General features: G+C 39.0%; 2 protein-coding genes across 9 annotated transcripts in view; one reads left to right on the forward strand and one right to left on the reverse strand.

The window, feature by feature from the left end:
- Positions 1 to 4,482, reverse strand: part of LOC306882273 (mitochondrial proton/calcium exchanger protein) — a 27,168-nt gene extending 22,686 nt beyond the window's left edge. For 4 of the 6 annotated variants that reach the window (XM_079436794.1, XM_079436792.1, XM_079436791.1 and 1 more), the window contains exon 1: positions 4,110 to 4,391. In XM_079436794.1, coding sequence (XP_079292920.1) covers positions 4,110 to 4,188 — 79 coding nt within the window. In that variant the 5' untranslated portion in view covers positions 4,189 to 4,391. Of the gene's footprint in view, positions 1 to 4,109 lie in introns of all 6 variants that reach the window. The other 2 variants (XM_079436790.1, XM_079436793.1) reach the window with 2 other exon arrangements.
- The window catches only part of LOC306882272 (histone-lysine N-methyltransferase NSD2-like), a 27,435-nt gene continuing 14,043 nt past the window's right edge, over positions 4,438 to 17,829 (forward strand). Inside the window, exons 1-14 of one of the 3 annotated variants that reach the window (XM_079436788.1) lie at positions 4,438 to 5,684; positions 7,487 to 8,241; positions 8,365 to 8,557; positions 9,738 to 9,898; positions 10,001 to 10,447; positions 10,546 to 10,617; positions 10,713 to 10,884; positions 11,107 to 11,160; positions 11,285 to 11,394; positions 11,531 to 11,627; positions 11,753 to 11,868; positions 12,072 to 12,182; positions 12,583 to 12,706; positions 12,787 to 12,987. In XM_079436788.1, the coding sequence (XP_079292914.1) occupies positions 7,501 to 8,241; positions 8,365 to 8,557; positions 9,738 to 9,898; positions 10,001 to 10,447; positions 10,546 to 10,617; positions 10,713 to 10,884; positions 11,107 to 11,160; positions 11,285 to 11,394; positions 11,531 to 11,627; positions 11,753 to 11,868; positions 12,072 to 12,182; positions 12,583 to 12,706; positions 12,787 to 12,987 (2,599 nt within the window). In that variant the 5' untranslated portion in view covers positions 4,438 to 5,684; positions 7,487 to 7,500. The other 2 variants (XM_079436786.1, XM_079436787.1) reach the window with 2 other exon arrangements.

Raw genomic sequence — 17,829 nt, forward strand, 5'->3', positions numbered from 1 at the left:
GGAAGGATAAATGCTTTCTGTCTACTTTCGCTCTCTATATTTAGCGCTATAGGATATCTGGCCTCGCACCTCGAGGTCAGTCTACGGCTGGAAGGTGGCTAAAGATCTCTATCCTGTTGTACATCTGCTTGTGTTTGCATATAGAATACAAAGCTCTCTGAACAGAAGAGAACAGGATGCACTCTTCAAAATAAAGGTTCCAAAAGGGGAATTTTATGGCAAACGCCATAGAAGCAGCATTTTGAGTTCCCTAAAAAAACTTTCAGGGAACATTTCTTAAAATAATCTTTTTTTTTTTTCCTTCTTAAAGTGAAAAATATTTTAATAACCTAAAGAAACTTTTTCCACTGTAAAGAACCGTCTGTGCAACGGAAAGGTTTTATGGATGTCAAATGTTATTCATGCTTCAGATGTCTTCTAAGTAACGAACTGTTTAATCTAAAGGCCTTTCCACACTGAGCGCAAAAAAGCGAAACAAATTTTGGATGCGATGACACGCTGGAATAAAACAACAGCTTCCAATGGATGCTTCCACATAGACCGCGAACATTCGCGCCCCGAAAATGTGAATGTTTTTTTTTTGTCCAGTCCGACGATTCTTTTCAGTTTCGCAAAGCAAAAACACTGGGCTATCCAATAACATTTGTGCATTAAATCACATGGCCAGAGCAACTGCTGTTACCCAAAAGGTCGACGCGGTGGCACAAAAAGCTCAGACGACTTTGAGCACAAACGTAAAAACACCGAAGTAGAGGACTTTTTCCGCAAGAGAGAAGAGAGTGAATGCGGAGTTCTTGTTATTGTTGGTATTTAAAGGAACACTGAATCCATTCAGCTGATCTCCGGGTCTGGCGGTAGCACTTTTAGCTTAGCTTAGCATAGATTATTGAATCGGATTAGACCATTAGCATTTGGTCATCAAAAATGACCAAAGAGTTTCGATAATTTTCCTATTTAAAACTTCTGTAGTTACATCGTGTACTAAGACTGACGGAAAATGAAAAGTTGCGATTTTCTAGGCATATATGACTAGGAATTATACTCTCATTCCGGCGTAATAATTAAAAGGAACTTTGCTGCCGTTCCATGGGTGCAGCAGGCGCAATGATATTACGCAGCGCCTCAAAGTAGTCCCCAGCTATATCATAGGCTACTGAGCTAGGGACTACTTTCAGGCGCTGCGTAATATCATTGGGGAGTTGTAAAATTAGCCTATTTCCAAAAAAAGCGGTGTGTTCCTTTAAGAACAGACTATTCTCACGTTCTTTATACAGAATAACATATCTATTAATTCTCCACTGAATTATGTGATCTGAAGAGCACCGTCCATTATCTTCCACGTGCGCGAGTGTTTATGAGTCAGAGGTCGTTCACTGTAGACCTGTCAATCATGTAATCATATCTCTTGCCCTTCCGTATATAAAAAAAGGAAAAAAAAAAATCTACACACGAAATATGAAAGCAAATAGACCTATAATTATGAAGACAGGTTTTCTATATATGTTTTTATGCAGCTCATGGTATTTTTTTTTAACAATAAAGGATGTTTATGACGCATGACAAACAGGTTATGACACATGACAAACAGTTTATGAAACATGACAAACAGGCTTTCCTGTAGCTCAAATAGTAGAGCATGGAGCTAGCAATGCCAAGGTCATGGGTTCGATTCCCAGGGAAAGCAAGACCTGATAAAATGTTAAAAGAAAAACTGTTACTTGAATGCAATGTAAGTCAGCCGGAGTGAAACTAAGTCTACTAAGTCCCACAGATGTACCACATTTAAGCAAACAAGGTCAAGACTTAGCTTTGATCAACTGATTCCCTAATCTCCATATATAATATGACAGTCATCTCCAATCAAAATATACACAAAAAAAACCTTTTGGCTTCATCACAAATGTTCAGCAGGTGCCATTTGTCTTTAAAGAAAACAACAGAACCACACAAGCTCTGACTGCTGTTGGCAGGACACATCAGGTGTCCTTCTCTATCATGTTGGTTGCCTGTGCCAAGTCACAGTCTGTGCTGGTACATTTAACCAGCTTGGTAGAAGCCTGTGGATTGAGCTAGTGTCCTGATAAGAAACCCCCTCTCTGGCAAGTGACAATGTAGGTTAAGACTTCACTGCAAATTTCTCTCGCAGTAAACTCTTCTTTGAATATTTTGTGCATGTAGTGTCAATGTCAACAGCCCAAGTATTCGGTCATCTGAATAATCATTTAGTTTGTTAATAGTCAGTGTTGTCATGCTTATTGGTAATCCAAAGACTGAATGTTATGAAAGTTATTCATGGTAGCATTTGTTTACCTAACAATGCCTTTTCAGATAGGACCTCTAATTTATAGGCTGTCAAGCAGAGCTGCGGCTAATCATTTGCCAAACCACACTACTTCAGACTAGCTACAAGAAAGAAAGTTACTGGGGTTTCTCAGGAAGCACTTCAAGTATATTTAGAAATTAGAGATTGTGGCAGCAATGTTGTGGTTGAGAAAGTAGGCAAAAGAGCATGGTTTATTTTATTTAGACAAGTTATAAGGCCATAGTTATAAGGCTTGCTACATCTGCAAGGTCCAGATATTTGTGGTTTTTATTACCATTTACTTGTGCTGTGTAATTTCCTTTATTTACTTAAAAAACAAACTGTGAACTGTGACTGAATTGTTTTTTAATTAAATATGAATTAAATGTATTAAGTTATCATGGTTGCATTTAACAGTTTTGAGAAGCTTTGAATTGTAATTTTCAATTATTGTAAATATTAATATTGGTTAGATTGATATATGGCATATGTCTAATTAGGGAAATTAAAACAAAAATGGCAGATAAAAATAATGGAAACTTTCCAACTCAGTCCATATGAGTGATGGATCATGAAGCCTGAAGAGTTGCTAAACAGCAAGTGTTGCAGTTTGATTCAATCGCATTAAAAAATCTGATATTATCGTTAGTATTCACAAGAAAGAAAACATTTATTTTAATTATCCACTGAATTAAGAACATGTTTTCAAGTCGATTCAAATCCTGAGCAAAAATAAATTAAATTAAACTCACAAAAAATAAAAACAACTGCTTCAAATTGTGCATTTTCACTATGGGTGTGTGTAATATACACTGTAGAGCAAAATATCCAAATGACGTTTAGGATGGACCTTCATACTAATATATATATCACGTTATCGTGCTTTTCTAAGACAGGTCAATAAAGAGCCTGTCCTCAGATAACCTCCAGTACACACAAGGCTATGAGCTTCTGTTCTCCAGCAGCCTGAGCAAAACATAACGCTATAAAACGATAAACAGCCGCATTACACAGAGTATAACTATACAAAACATAAAATGACACGTGCGTCAATTTTCAAGCATTAAAATATATATATTTTCGATCTCAGAGTCTGTCTGGCTACACCTGCTATTAACTTACTGCTATTCGTTCCTGTAATTCAGCTTAAAAGAACGTTTCTTCAAAAGTGTGGAAACGACTCGCGTATTGACCATAACAATGAGCGGACACCCCGTCCAGCGGTCAACAACAGTTACAGCTATCATCTTCCAGAAGTGACTTACAGTAACAGAGCGTGATGACACAAAAGCACAAGCACGTGTGACACTGACAGTGAGCCTCCATTATCTGTACAGAGTACTGGACGCATCCCTCATACATTAAACACGTGAAAACGTTTAAGTCGGTGATTATGACTGTTTCAATCTGGGAGGCTGTACAGTTAGCTTGTTAGCTAATCACTTAAGCCTCTCGTTTCACCAGTCGTTCAATAATCTCGCGGGCCAGGTTTGCGAGCTAAGTGGCTAGGTCGTGAACTCTATGATTTACACGACTGTAGTTCTCTTTTCATAAGACATTTAAAGTATACATGACAGCTTTGGGTCTGAAAATGTCCGGTAACCGAATCAAGGGAATATTAAAGTCCCAAGGCCTTGCCGGTTTTGCTATATAAATAAAACTGGTCGCTAACGTTATAAAGTGACGCATTTTGACAGTTCATTAGGCTCGCTGTTCGTTTCAATACACAAACTTATAATAACCATTCAAATCGTGTTAGTAATCACATACTAATCAATGTCCTCTAATTAACAAAGAATAGTATTACCTTTTCTGAATTCGTTCTTTAACGACCTAGATGTTTTCAGCAAAGGAGTCCGAGATCTGGTGAGCAAAATCGATGCCATGCTGTTCCCGTCTGTTTGGATGAAAAGGCGTTAAACGTTAATGTCAGATTTATAATAACGCTGAGTGGACGTAAAGAGGTGATATGCTGGCGGTTTATGAGCTATACACAGAAGTCATAGTCCCGAGCTCTTGCCCTTGTACCCTCCTCGGTGATTCAAGCGATGAGTTTGCAAGAGTTCGGCATTTGCTTCCGTCTTCCTGTGGGGGGTGAGCTCAGCCGCCAGGGGGCGTGTGTGGAGTATGAAGGTGACAGGACTGACCCAGAAGAAACGATGAAGCGCAATCTAATGTCTGGACAGAGTAGACTCTTGAAACTCTTACAAACAGTGCATGAGTAGCGTCCTGATATCTGTTAAAAAAAAAAGCTAGACATGGTGTAACTTTAAACAAATCCTAAATGTTACTGGCAATGATGATGCTTGCACAAGAAATTGAAGCTTGATTTAAATTTTTAATTGTTTTAACCAAAAAAGTGATTGCTAAATATTCTTATTGAAACGGAAATGAAATGGGTATTAACTGCTTTTGAAACATTTTAATGGTTTGTGAACACAATGAGGTCTATACGGGTCTTGGCGCCAATGTTGCCAGATCTCCGTAAAAAAAAGCTAGAAAATTAGTGTGATAAAATATGCTCAAAATACGTGACAAATGTCTAAATAAGCGAACTTTGTTTCATTCCTTCCCAGGGGGATAATTGCGTGCTTCGTTGGTCTATTTATTGTAGCATGGTGTACATAAAACATGGTATTTGCTGCAATGTAATTGTGATATCATGTAATTATATGTTTTAAAACAACGGAATAACAATTTACCATCGAAATAAATGAATACATATTTTTTTCGGCGTATTTACATAAATATTTTGGAAATAAGACCAAAAACGCAACCAATGTCTGTAGGCGCCTTTATAAATCAACAACCAAAAGACGTTTGAAACAAGAGGACATGGCAACACCGTGTGGCGCGCTTATTTTCTGGTTGCCAGACACTTCAGCTTCAGCACACAGCTTCAATGCAAATCGACCACACGCTCAAAGCATATTAACTGGAAAAATTAAAAATATATTTAAAACTAAAATTACACATTTCAGTATTGGTTTATGCTCAACCAAAAATTGCAACTAATGAATTACAAAACGTTGTTGTTATTTCTATACAATAAGGTAAAACTCAGCATTCGTCACATTTTCAGCGAGCAACTGGCAACAAGATCACGAATTCCCTCCCTCCTGTATCTGACGTCACATGGTGAGAACTGCCCTCCTCTGCTCAATTCCTCGAGCAGTGATCTGTGCCGCTTTGCCATTTTTCGAAATAAAAACAAAAACAGATGATCTCAGAATCTAAAGGCTTCAACTTAAACAGCGAACCTGTGATGAAGTTGGGAGTGCGCCATGGATAAGTGAAGATGTTCAACGGAGAGTCGGCCGCGAAGAGAGTGATATTTGAAAAGGCCGGTTGAATTGTGCCGTCGCGTGTCAGCCAATCGGATGTGAGTATTTTTGGCGCTGATTGGGAAGAGAGAGTTTCCCGCAAGCTTCTCAATACATGTCGGGAGTAATGGAGATGCAGTAAACAGGTTTATTTTCCCACAGGAATAAATCGTGGCGTATCATAATAAGGGGGATTGCTGTCTATTACACGCTGGGGTGGGCTATTAGAGATGTTCTTTCACGGATAAGCGAGTCGTTTTGTAGTATGTCACTGACTGAGCAGCTGCAGCTGTGCCTCACTTGCTAGCTGGCATAGCTGTAGTTCGCGAGGTTTGAGTTTGAAGAATGAATTATTCCTGAGTTAATAAAATATACCATGTGTTTATAGTATGTATCACAGCCCCAGACACTTCCTCAGAGTTTACATATTTAATAGCGTAGAAATGTTTGGATCCGCACAAGTGTTTTGGCGATTAATTTCTTTGCTAACATCATATTAGTTCTAACAGTTATACGGTTTCTTTCACGGACCTATGGCTTAATATGTTTTACTCCACTTTGTATATTTCCTTACATCCGTCTGGTCTCTGAAGTATTGCAGCATTTTAACCGAGAGCACAATCCCACGCAAGGTGTTTTAGTTTCATTTTGGTGTAAAAGTTTGTATTAACGTGAGTTATTTTCTTTCAGTTTGCTGTGGGCTATTAGGACGGTTAGGAGAGTCCATCACTGACTCATCAATAATCTCCCTTCATTGATGTTAACGAGGCATCCTGACCGCTCATCCTGAATAACAATAGCTCGATAACTGCCTCTTGTTTAGGACCGAATGGACATTTACATTTGAGCAGTCACTGTTTTATATAAAGCTTTGCTTGGGTTTTGTTTTTATGCACATTCTAGATATGATTCATTTATTGCCATCGTGCATGTTAAAAATCAAAAGCGGTACTTTTTTTTCCATTTCGTTGATAGAAAGCTCGCAGTGCTTATTTAGTATCGAATGGTTTGGTTTATATCAGTGGGTTTTGTTTCAGGATTCGTTCGAGGAGGTGGCGTAGGGGTTTGAGCATTGAACTGAATCAAAGCGGCTGGCCACCCACTGGCGCACTGCGAATCCTCCATGGAAGCCATTTTAATGTGGGACCAAACCATTCCAGTTCTCAAACTCCATCCTGCCATAATCCACTCAGTTCTTTCACCTAACCAGTGTCCCACACGAACTGTAACTGCTGCTTATTTGTGGCTATTTAGGACCTGCAACTTGCAGTAGTCGCCACAGGTGCAGTGGTTAGAACAATTCATTCGTATTTTCGATAAACTTCGGTTGTTCTCGTAATCTTTTTACGTTTTGAATTTTTTTTTAAATGTACCTGTTAAATACACACACGCACACACACACATATATATATATATATATATATATATATATATATATAATACACTTTATTATAATTTTTTTATATATTTTTTAGTCTGATGTATGAACAAGTGGGCCAAGGCTTTTAAGGTGTGGTCCATAATGTAGTTGTGTTTGTACATTTTTATTTTAAAGCAAAGTTGGTCATCTTTTTCCAACCCAGAGGCCCCCTAATATAAACAATGTCAATTTTAATCAATAATCACACAGCCCTATGGACTGACCAGACCATATTTTGTGTGTGTGTGTGTATATATATATATATATATATATATATATATATATATATATATATATATATATATATATATACACACGCATGCATACATTGAAGTGGATCAAAAAATGTTCTTACTATAATTAATGTGCCCTTTTTTGTAATATAGTTGAGGATTGTAAATGTTTAATTTTGTAAACACTATTGCTTTTTGTCTTTTTCAGGCCCCTGGTTAGTAATGACAGATAGTAAGGGGACATCACTGCCTGCAATGCCAGAGCCCAGGAGTCCTACCACCATGAAACAGCCCTCTGATTCACCTGGTGGACGTAATGGTCGGGGTGATGGGAGCACTGACCCTACTATGCTCATGGATAAAGCTGTTACCCAGCTGGCAGCTACACCTCAAGAAAGTGTTTTGCAGATGATTGGTAGTCATGGTCATAACCACACCCATGAGCGGCTAAAGGACCTGACTTCCCGCTTGTTAAATGGCGATCAAGAAAAAATTACAAAGCTCTGTGCTGCCACAGCTGCACAACCTCTTCTCAAAGGGGTGGAGCCTGTTCCTCAGCATGCCAGCCCTCCAAGGAAGTCCAGTGTTTCTCCTGAACTAACTTTTAAAATAACCAAATGTGTGGTAAATCTAGGTGGGAAGACAAACCGATACGGAGCAGATTATGCAGAGGAGGGAACAGAGGAGACAAATGTACCTTTGAGACTTTCAGAAGGTTTTCTTGCCTCACCAACTGCTAGGAGAGAAAGACAAAACAAGAAAGGGGGGCTGATGAGGAAGAGAACTCCACCAAATCGCAGAGAGTCAATTTTAACCCCTACTGAGAGTTCTGATCAATCCCCTATACTGCACACCACCATAAATTCTAATGACCTCACCACTGAACCACGTGTTCTCACCACTGAGTCTGATGAGCAGACTGATGGAGAGATACCTGCTAGTGTAACTCCCATCCCAACCCAGGTATAGCTTATTGACTCTTAATGGCTCTTCAACTGTCTTAATGCAAAATAAGTTGTTTGTCATAAGGAAAATGTGTTTACCACTTGTGGAGGGGATTCTCAGTTCTTCATTTCTGTCTTGTAGGGGCCTGTGTCTGACTGCGAAGTGAATGATATTGCACAGGTTGTGGATGATGTGGAAGTGAGTGGTACAGAGACAGAACCCCGTGTGCAGTTCTCAGTCAGTGATGTTATCTGGGCCAAAGTGTCTGGATACCCTTGGTGGCCATGTATGATCACTACAGACCCAGAGATTAACATGCACTTTAGGTCAAAAGGTAAGGTGTGCTAGATCAGTTGACGTATTGTTCTTTAAGCACTTTCCGTTACCATATTGTCAACCACAACAGGTTTGCATCATTACGGTCTTACTCAATTTCTAACCGTTTGTGGCAGTGCTTGCTAGTATGATGTAACATTAGCTGCACCTTTTTATAATGATAGATATAGATAAAAAAAAAAATGATGAGTCTGATGTGGAAAGTAATACTGCGCGAAAAAGCTTCTGAGTTTTAAACGTTGCAAAGGCTACTTGAGAGTGAGTTCAGGAGTTTAGATGCCATGGCACCTAAAACACTGCATGTTTTGCCACCCATGGAGAAAAGTCAGAATCTAGGGGACATCAAGGAAACAGCTGAAGTAGCTCAGAAACTCAAGGAGCAAGGTCGTTAAGGGATTTAAAGATTACAAGAAGTGCTTTGTAGGAAATAAGAGATGAAACGGATGGCCAGTCCAATTTGAACGGGATTGGGGGGGTCGATTGCGATGGTTTTGGTGAGAAGGCCGTAACCAGTAACCAAGCTGTGAAGTTATGAAAGCATGTACAAGAGATTCAGTATATTTTGGGCTAAGAATGGAGCAAAGATGTGCAGTTTTCACAGAGTTAAAAGAATGCTGCCTTGACCAGGTAGTTAAAATGGACTGAAATAATAGGCTGACAGCATCATCTAGATTTTGAATGGTTTGGTTGAATTTGGAAAGAACTCTGTCCAAAAAGTCATCATCAGTGCAATGGTAACTGTAACCATAAATGTGTAGTAATGTGAACAGAATGCATTTAAATATTGAAAAGAAGAGCAGAAGAAGGGCTGAAAACAGAACCCTGGGGGACTCCATGAGTAAGAGGGATAGTGAGTCATCTGGATGCTGTGTCTCTGAGGCAGATAGCTAAAAGTTGAGTGAAGAGTTGTGACAGTGTTAGAAACAACACTTACATTTATTCCAAAAGGATGGTTTGAAAGTACTGATAGAGGAGGGCACAGATCCTGTGGAAATTGTTTGCATAATGGTGACCTTGAGCTAGCAAGCAGAGAGAAGTACTGGCTTCCAGCTGTCAACAAGGCACCATGAGAAAGGTAGCACCTGTAAGAATTGGACTTAAACTTAGTCAAAACCTTAGAAAGAATTAGACTTTTTTTATTATTATTATTTTATTTCATTTTTTTGTTGTTGTTGCAGTGAATAGCCGCACAGGATTATTGTACCATGTACAGTACTTCGGAAATGCTCCAGAGAGAGGATATGTTTTTGAGAAGAGCATGGTCACCTTCTCAGGAAAACACCAATACCAGTCACTTAGCCGCAGCAACAAACTACCCATTGATATTAGTGGGAGGAAGGTACAGTAAATATTGTGTGTATTTTTCATTAATATTTTTACAATATATTTGTGTTATCGTGAGATTCCTTTGTCTCAGACTTTGTTGATGTGCTCTCTACAGCGGGCAATTCCTCGTAAGTTTCGGGAACAGTGGGAGACAGGTGTGTCACAGGCTACAGAAGCATTGTGTTTACTAATAGAAGAGCGACTGGCCAAATTCAGCTTTGTGTATGAAAATGGCAAAGCCCAGTTTAACCCTCGCATGCTACAAGAGCTTCAAGCACAGCGCAATCAGGGACCACAGCAAGACCAAGATCGGAGGGAGTCTCAGGAGCTTGTTAGCCTCACTCCTCCTGACTCCAATCATTCCAGCCCCAACTCCACAACAACAACTATCACCATCGCAGGCCTCTTCTCTCACCCCACAAACAGCAGCACTTCATCAGGGAAAAATACCCTCCCCAAAAAAGCACCTAAAACGTCAGTGAAGAGGGAACAGCACGGCACACTGAAGTGGAAGAAGACAGAAGCTTCCTCTGCAAAAGTTGTTCCTGGGTCTACTGTTCAGGTAGCAGTTAATAAGATTGGACTTGTTTATCTCAGTGTAGAATTAGTATTTCAATTTCAGGCTAGAGATGTAATCTTTCAAATCCTTTGGCATTGTAGAATCACTGCACTGCATCAGAACACCAGAGTAAAATAAAGACAAAGACTGGGAAACGAGCTTACCGGAAAAAGGTGTGTTTTGTTTCGCTGGATAATGATAGTTTTAAATACTGTTGTATTTTGTGGTAATCACACTTTCTTTTAATTTTATCTTTACATATAAGAAGGACCTGCTCTGTATTGATCTAGACCTTCAGCCAAAAGCTCCTCAGAAGAAGCCAAGACAGCTCAGACAGAAGTTTCCTGCTGCACCAAATTCAGTAAAGAAGAGGAAAGTAAAAGCTGGTGTCAGTATCTCTGACACTTTAGGCACAGTGTCCACTAATCCTGGATTTTCAGGTGAGACGTGTAACTTTTAAAATATTTTATAAATGTAAGACATTTATAAACTGTAAATTGCAAACAATTACCTAACCAGTGATAATTTCTGTTCTTTTGTATCTGGAAAGATTCAAAATATATAGACAATTCTATAGTTTAAACAATGCACACATTGTTTAAATGAAAGCCCTCTAATGTTCAGGGTTGTTGTAGTTATTTCCTGTGTTTTTCTTTTATCAGATATAAAGGTATTTGCACCAAGCCCAAAAGTCTTGGAGGAAGATGTTTCTAAAGGTGTGTTGGTGGTTGCATTATTAGCAACTTTTCAGTTGTTTATGGAAAAGGTATATGGTTCAAACCTGAAAATCTCCTTTATAAAATGTTTCAAGTAAGCATGCATTCTGACTGCTTCATACAGGAAAGAAAATAGGCTACAAACGCTTACGAGAATCCAAGAATGACGTGGAGCTGCAGCCTAAAAAGAAAACCAAGCTTGAAAAAGAGTTTGAAAAGCAGAAAGGCCAAAAGGTATATGATGTGTGTAGATATTTTAGCATGAATTGTTATAAACAATTAAGGCAAAATTAAATTTTATTATAAAATAAAATTAAAATTAATTCAGCTATTAAATTAAATATTGTTTCCATTCCTTCTTTTCTGTCAGAAGGCACCATCAAATGAGGCTGCTGTTGGTAAACCCAGGGGGAGGAGATGGAAAGCAGACAGGGATGACAAAATTAAACAAACTAAAAAAGCCCCAAGTAAATGTACAGACTATTTTGAGCTACAGAAATAGCCCAGGCGAAATACTGCTCTTCTTTGTGTCTTTTTTTTTTTTTTTTCCCCTTACAGTTTCTCTGTTTTTAAAATTATCTTGGTTTCTCAGGGGAGGAGTCTCATGCAAAAGCCAAGCGTGTCAAGAAAAGGAAACCGGAGTCAGACAGACAATCTTTTCCTGTCTCATCCAAAAAGCACCGCCCATCATCATCTCCTGAGCCAGATGTATGTGTATTTGTTTATTGTTTTTCAATACTTGAAATATCCTACTTGGAATCTGACCATTTGTGGACCAGTTTGTAAAATATGACATGCATGCAGTGTTTCTTGGTTTGAATAATTTACTTTGTATGGAATTGTAAATGGTTTCTGTCAGTTTTGCTTAAAAGATCTCCTGTAAGTAAATATATTCTGAATGCATATTTCAGAGTTCGCTGTGTGAGCAGAGACCCGATTCTCCCAGTGACAGTACAGACGAATCGCATCACTCAAAGAAGACAGAACGAACTGCAAGTGCCAAGAAGGAAAGTGTGTGTCTGGTGAGTGAACTCTCTGTGTAGTGTTGTGCAGTACCAGCAGTTGTACTGCACAACACTATGTGCACTATGTTACACTATTGCACGTGTAAATGCAATGGTCAATTGGGTATTTATGTTGGTCAGTTTGTTCAGTGTGAGCTCTGCACACTCAGACCACAACAAAATATAAACAATAGCAGTAATGATGTGATCAAAGCACAATCTGTTTTGATCAGAAGCTAAAAAAAAATTAGCAATGATTGATTATACTATATTTATTCACAACGTCATGCATTCATACATATCCACTACTTTAACAACACATAAGGGTGCATGGTATATCTGTCGAGCAGATTCGTGTTTATTAAGTTGTTGTGTGGTGTGCTGCATATACATGAGTGATTGTGTCGCTGTTCCACAGGTGTGTGAGCAGACCGGGGAGGATCTGGTGATGTGTGAAGGACAGTGCTGTGCCTCATATCACCTGCAATGTATTGGGCTGGATCGGTCAGCAGAAAAGGTGCTCTGCTCTGCCTGCAGCTCAGGTGAGACTAGCATGGTAATGTGAAGAAAAAAAAATGCTTTCTCACTATTGTGAGCTATAATTTTCTTTCATGTTTTTCAGGTGTGCATGTGTGTTTCACCTGTAAGCAGTCTGAAGGAGAGGTACGGCGTTGCTGTGTACTTCACTGTGGGCGTTTCTACCATGATGCCTGTGTGCGGTTGAGCGCGCTGACTGTGTTTGAGAACCGCGGCTTCCGCTGCCCCCTGCACACCTGCCTCAGCTGCCACTACAGCGGCCGCGGTGCTGGCAAGGCCACCAAAGGTACTTAAACTGGCATGCATGTTTATGGCTCCAGATTGCAACCATTTTTTCTGCTGGTGCGAGTAAATTTTGTGAGCAGTCGCACTGGCTCAACCACCACGTTGTTCAACTCGCGTTGCAATTTCTGTTGCATATCGAAGGGTGAGAACGAGATGGGCATAAGTGACGTTTCACCAACTTTACAGTAGAGCCGGAAAAAAAATCTTACCATAGTTTGATCTGACTTTGTGTACTGATTTCAATTGTTTATAATACAAATTTGTACATTCATGGATGACAGTACTTTTGCCAGTAGAAAGGGCTCATTAAGAGCTTTCATTTGATGTATATATCTCCACTTCACCAAAAATGTCACTTACGCCCTTCTGGTTCTCACCCTTCGATATGAGAAACATCACACGGCAAACGAAACAAAAGCGTAACAAAATCCCGCTACTCGTTTGAGCAGCGCAGACCGTCTATCAGCTCGGACTGCGACGCAAACAAACTTGTCCAAGCTCAGAACAGCTTTACTCGGGAACCAAAGTTGATTTCGCGACACTGCACAGATGCAACAGTGCTGCGAGATCCAGTGAGAAGCGTTCAAATTCTGCACAGAAATCAACAGATCAAACAGCGCTGATGTAGAAAACCAGAAGCAGTAACGCTAACCATGGTGTTGTGGCAGAAATAGTCAAATGTTATAACATTGTTCATTTCAGGGTTTGTACAACCTTTTGAGAGAGAAATTCAATCCATTTTCAATGGCTTTCAAGCATTTCACACAACTGTTTCCAGCACTTTTAAGCTCCAAAATGATCCAATTTGAATGTTATTTTCAACGGGATGACCAATATACTGTGGTGAACAAACACTTATGTAAAATAAAAAAAAATAAAAAACTGTAGATGGCAGCAGAGGAGCACTTATTGGCTTATTAGTCATTCATACATTTTCCTTTATATTTTGAAATTATAAAATCACTCAAGAAATCAGATTTTGTCAGTTTTGCTCTTTTTGTTTTGTGTATGAAGTAAGAAAAGTCACAAAGTGCTTTGAAAAACTTTTCTTCAATTTGTGACTAAATCTCACACAATCACTAGGGTTGGGTATCGGTTTTTTTTTTTATACCTGTGCTTGAACCGATACTTATTAAAAATAAATAAAAATTACCAATTAATAATTGGATTGGCCATTAGCACTAAACACATGGTCTTTTTCATTCACACTGGACGCCAGAGGGCGCCCTCGCACAAAAATCCACATATCCAGTAACAGAAGTAGGGGAACTCATGAAGCTCCAGGGATATGGACAAAGGCATTGCTATCGCTGTAACTGTTTAAACAGAAGATATAAACGTTTTGAATGATAAAACAAATACAATAAACACTCGACTACGATAATGTATAGTTTATCTGTGTTATTCAAGCCATCTCTGGTATTTTCATCATAATTAAGTATAGGGGTGCTCGGATAAGGATTCACCGACATCAATCTTTTTAAAGCCTTCTTTTTATCGTGTAGAATTATCTATAGTGATGATCCAATCAAGATTTATTTATTCAGGGCCTGAATTTCATTTTTGAAAATGAATTCCCCTCTTAGGTAACCCTTGTGAGTATTTTTGAGGGGTGGAGGAGGGCATTTTTTAGACATTTTTCAAAAATATATATTTATCTCACCTAAACGTTTGATCATGCACTGCATTTTTGTTTTGACAATCGTACAGTTGTTGCACAATAGCTTACACACAGCACAAGCCTGATTTCATGAGCTGTATGTGAGATGAGACTTTTACACCTGGATCACACATACTCCGTTTGCAGTGTGTATGCAGTCCATGTGCGGTACGTAAGCAGTGCAGAATCAGCACTGACTGTGCTTTCACATGGGAGTCTGCTCCTGATCCATGGCTGTTTACTACCAACACAACATTTATCCATTATTTTGATTTCAAATCCAAACATTGTTTCTTAAAATGTTTTTTCAGCATTGCGATTCTCTTTTAACACAGTATTGTAATAGTCTTTCATAGATGTTTAAATGCAGTAATTATAAGAAACACATTATTCAATGCTTTTTGCTTTTGCATTTACTTCTAGATTTATATATTAAGTTGCTTAAGCAAGTAACGACATTTAAACTACTTTTCTTACATTATCACAAACTCTGAAACTTACCATTGACAGAAAGTCAGCTGTACTACCTGTTCTTTGGCATTTAAATCTTTTACAAGCAATTCTGTTGTTCATAAAGAACAATGCGCTGTCACTTTAATTCAGCACGTGTAGTGGAAACGAGTGCTGTACTGCTACAGACACACCACTCCTGGAATGCACTGCCGGACCGCAACCGTGTGCATTATGAACGCTCTAATCCGTTAACATGAGCGTGGAAAAAATACGCACCGCATACGCAATGCAAACGGTGCGTGTGTGAACCTGGCGTTATTTGTGTGCGCTTCGAGTGCATGAGAGCGCGATTGCCGAATGGTTTAAACACTGGCAAGAATTTAAAAGAAATGCAATTTATAAACTTTAGTAACGATGCGACACTGCCTCGATTGTGCAAGTGGCAATCCCTGTGTCACTGTGCAGCTAGCTTATAGTGCAGACGCAATGTGATTTGAAGCCATTTGCACATTTTGAGAGAGCGAGAGAGCGTGTGGTGATTTAACTCAAGCTGTTTGAAATTCTCACAGAAACTTATCAAATTATTTAATGAACAAATATGTATTGTACAGCATTATAATTATTTCACCCGCGCCAGACAGAGACTGAGATGGTGCCGCTGCATGTCTTGTCAATCCTCTCACAGTAGGCACATCATCAGCTTGAGATCGGCCTTTTTAGAGACCGCCAATCAAACATCCCAACGCAATTATCGGCCGATTGTGATCAGTAGCTGATCAATCAGAGCACCCCATATTAAGTAAATTTATAATCCATAGCTAATCGATGTATTAGTAGCCTATGGAACATATTTTCTGCCTCATTCTGTGATAAGAAGCTACATCAGATCACAAAAGGAAGCATTTAACTGGTGTTGTGGGCTAAAAAGGTTATAATGTTCTCTCTTGTTGGACAACAGGTTTAAAAACGTGAATACAGCATTTTAATTTAAGCATGTTTAGCTTAGCTAGTTAATGCTAGTTACCTGCTGTCGTCAGAGCAAGTGTAATTTCTGCATTCATGCGCTCCTCGGATGCTCTTGTCAGAGGTCAGACGCAATAGGTCTCTCCAGAGATGTATATCTGTTACCCTGGACATCAGGGTGACGGCAAATGATAATTTCCTCCTAGAGCTCTCTCTCTGCATCTAGCTGCAAAGATAGACATTCACACACATACGCAGAGAACACTTATCTGCACTTCAAGGTTGCCGGGCTCTGCCCTGAATCTTATCAAATATGATTAACTGCACACACACAATGAGATTAGCTTCTTATAGAGTAAAAAGGCAGACTAAAGCCATATTCAACTTATTTTCTAACATGCTTTAGCCTCCTTGTTATAGCGCCCACCTCCCACGCCGGAGACCGCAGTTTGAATCTCGCTCAGAGCAGGACGAGTAGGACCGCAACACTTGTATTATTAGAGCTTTCCGACTTGTTCACATCCATTTTCTCAGTCGGGAAATTATTTTTCACGTGCGGTGCCGGTGATGATGCTTCTTACGTTCGTTTCAGCGAGACAAAGGACAAGTATTTCAATCGATCGCTCCGGAATGGCACCGAAATCTGCGTTCTCATTTGGTTCTAGTACATACTGGTTACATAGGTACCATATTGGCCATATTGGTACCGTGTTTCGGTACCCAACCCTAATAATCACTGAAGTTGTTGGTCAGTTCCATATAAGACTATAGAAGAATAATGGTACATTTAATAATAGTACAATATATACCTTTTCTACATAAAAACATTAGATTTTGTACATGTTACTGTTGATAATAAAATAAGTTTTGTTAGCTTCCCAACTCAAGTTTAGTGCTTTCCAGTAGGGCTGTCGTGATTCATCGATTTTATTCGACTATTCTTTTTTTTTTTTTTAAATCCTCGACTTCCTTTTGCTCGCGTCGACTAACTGGCAAAATACCGGAAGTGGCACATTTCACGGACAAGAGTCCATAAAACGCATTATTATACTGTTTTCCAAGGCTGCAATCGCTGAATGATACATTAAAACTATTTAAAAATCATAATTAAGAATAATTGTGAATTCACAAATGCTACGATTTAAATAATTACCGTATTGACCCGAATATAAGACGACCCCCCCTTTTCCAGATGTACCTTTTGGAAAAAGGCTTTTTGAAAACAATCTTGTTTTACTGAGAGAAAAAAAAAATAAAAATTCTTAAATTTTCATATTGCATATTTTTCCTATTTAAATTATTGTTTTGACAGTATGGTAAATAGACTACTGGTAAAATGTACCAACAATCACATTTAAAAATATACACTTTTTGATAAACCATAAAAATAACAGGTAGCCCATCTGAATTGTATAACAATTAGGCTATCCATCTCATAGTAGCCTACCAACATTTTATTAACAGTAGAAGTGAAATCTTATTGTAGTCTTCAAATCTGCACACTGTCTTGCGTTTTAAAATCACTTACAGAGGACGTTTGGTCCCATCAGGCTAACATGACAGTCACGACTGTAAGCTTTTCTTTTTCAATCGCAATCTTTACAACACATTACGTATTTCGTGGCACACTCGTTTTGTGTGTTTGGCGCCACCTATTGTTGTGGGTGTATTATTGACGTCAAAGGCTAGACCAGGCATCCTCAAATCTACCCACTCCTGCAGAGTTTAGCTCTAACCCTAATCAAACACACCTGAGCTGCTAATCAG

Source organism: Barbus barbus (genome assembly GCF_936440315.1).
Source record: "Barbus barbus genome assembly, chromosome: 16".
Taxonomy (NCBI): domain Eukaryota; kingdom Metazoa; phylum Chordata; class Actinopteri; order Cypriniformes; family Cyprinidae; genus Barbus; species Barbus barbus.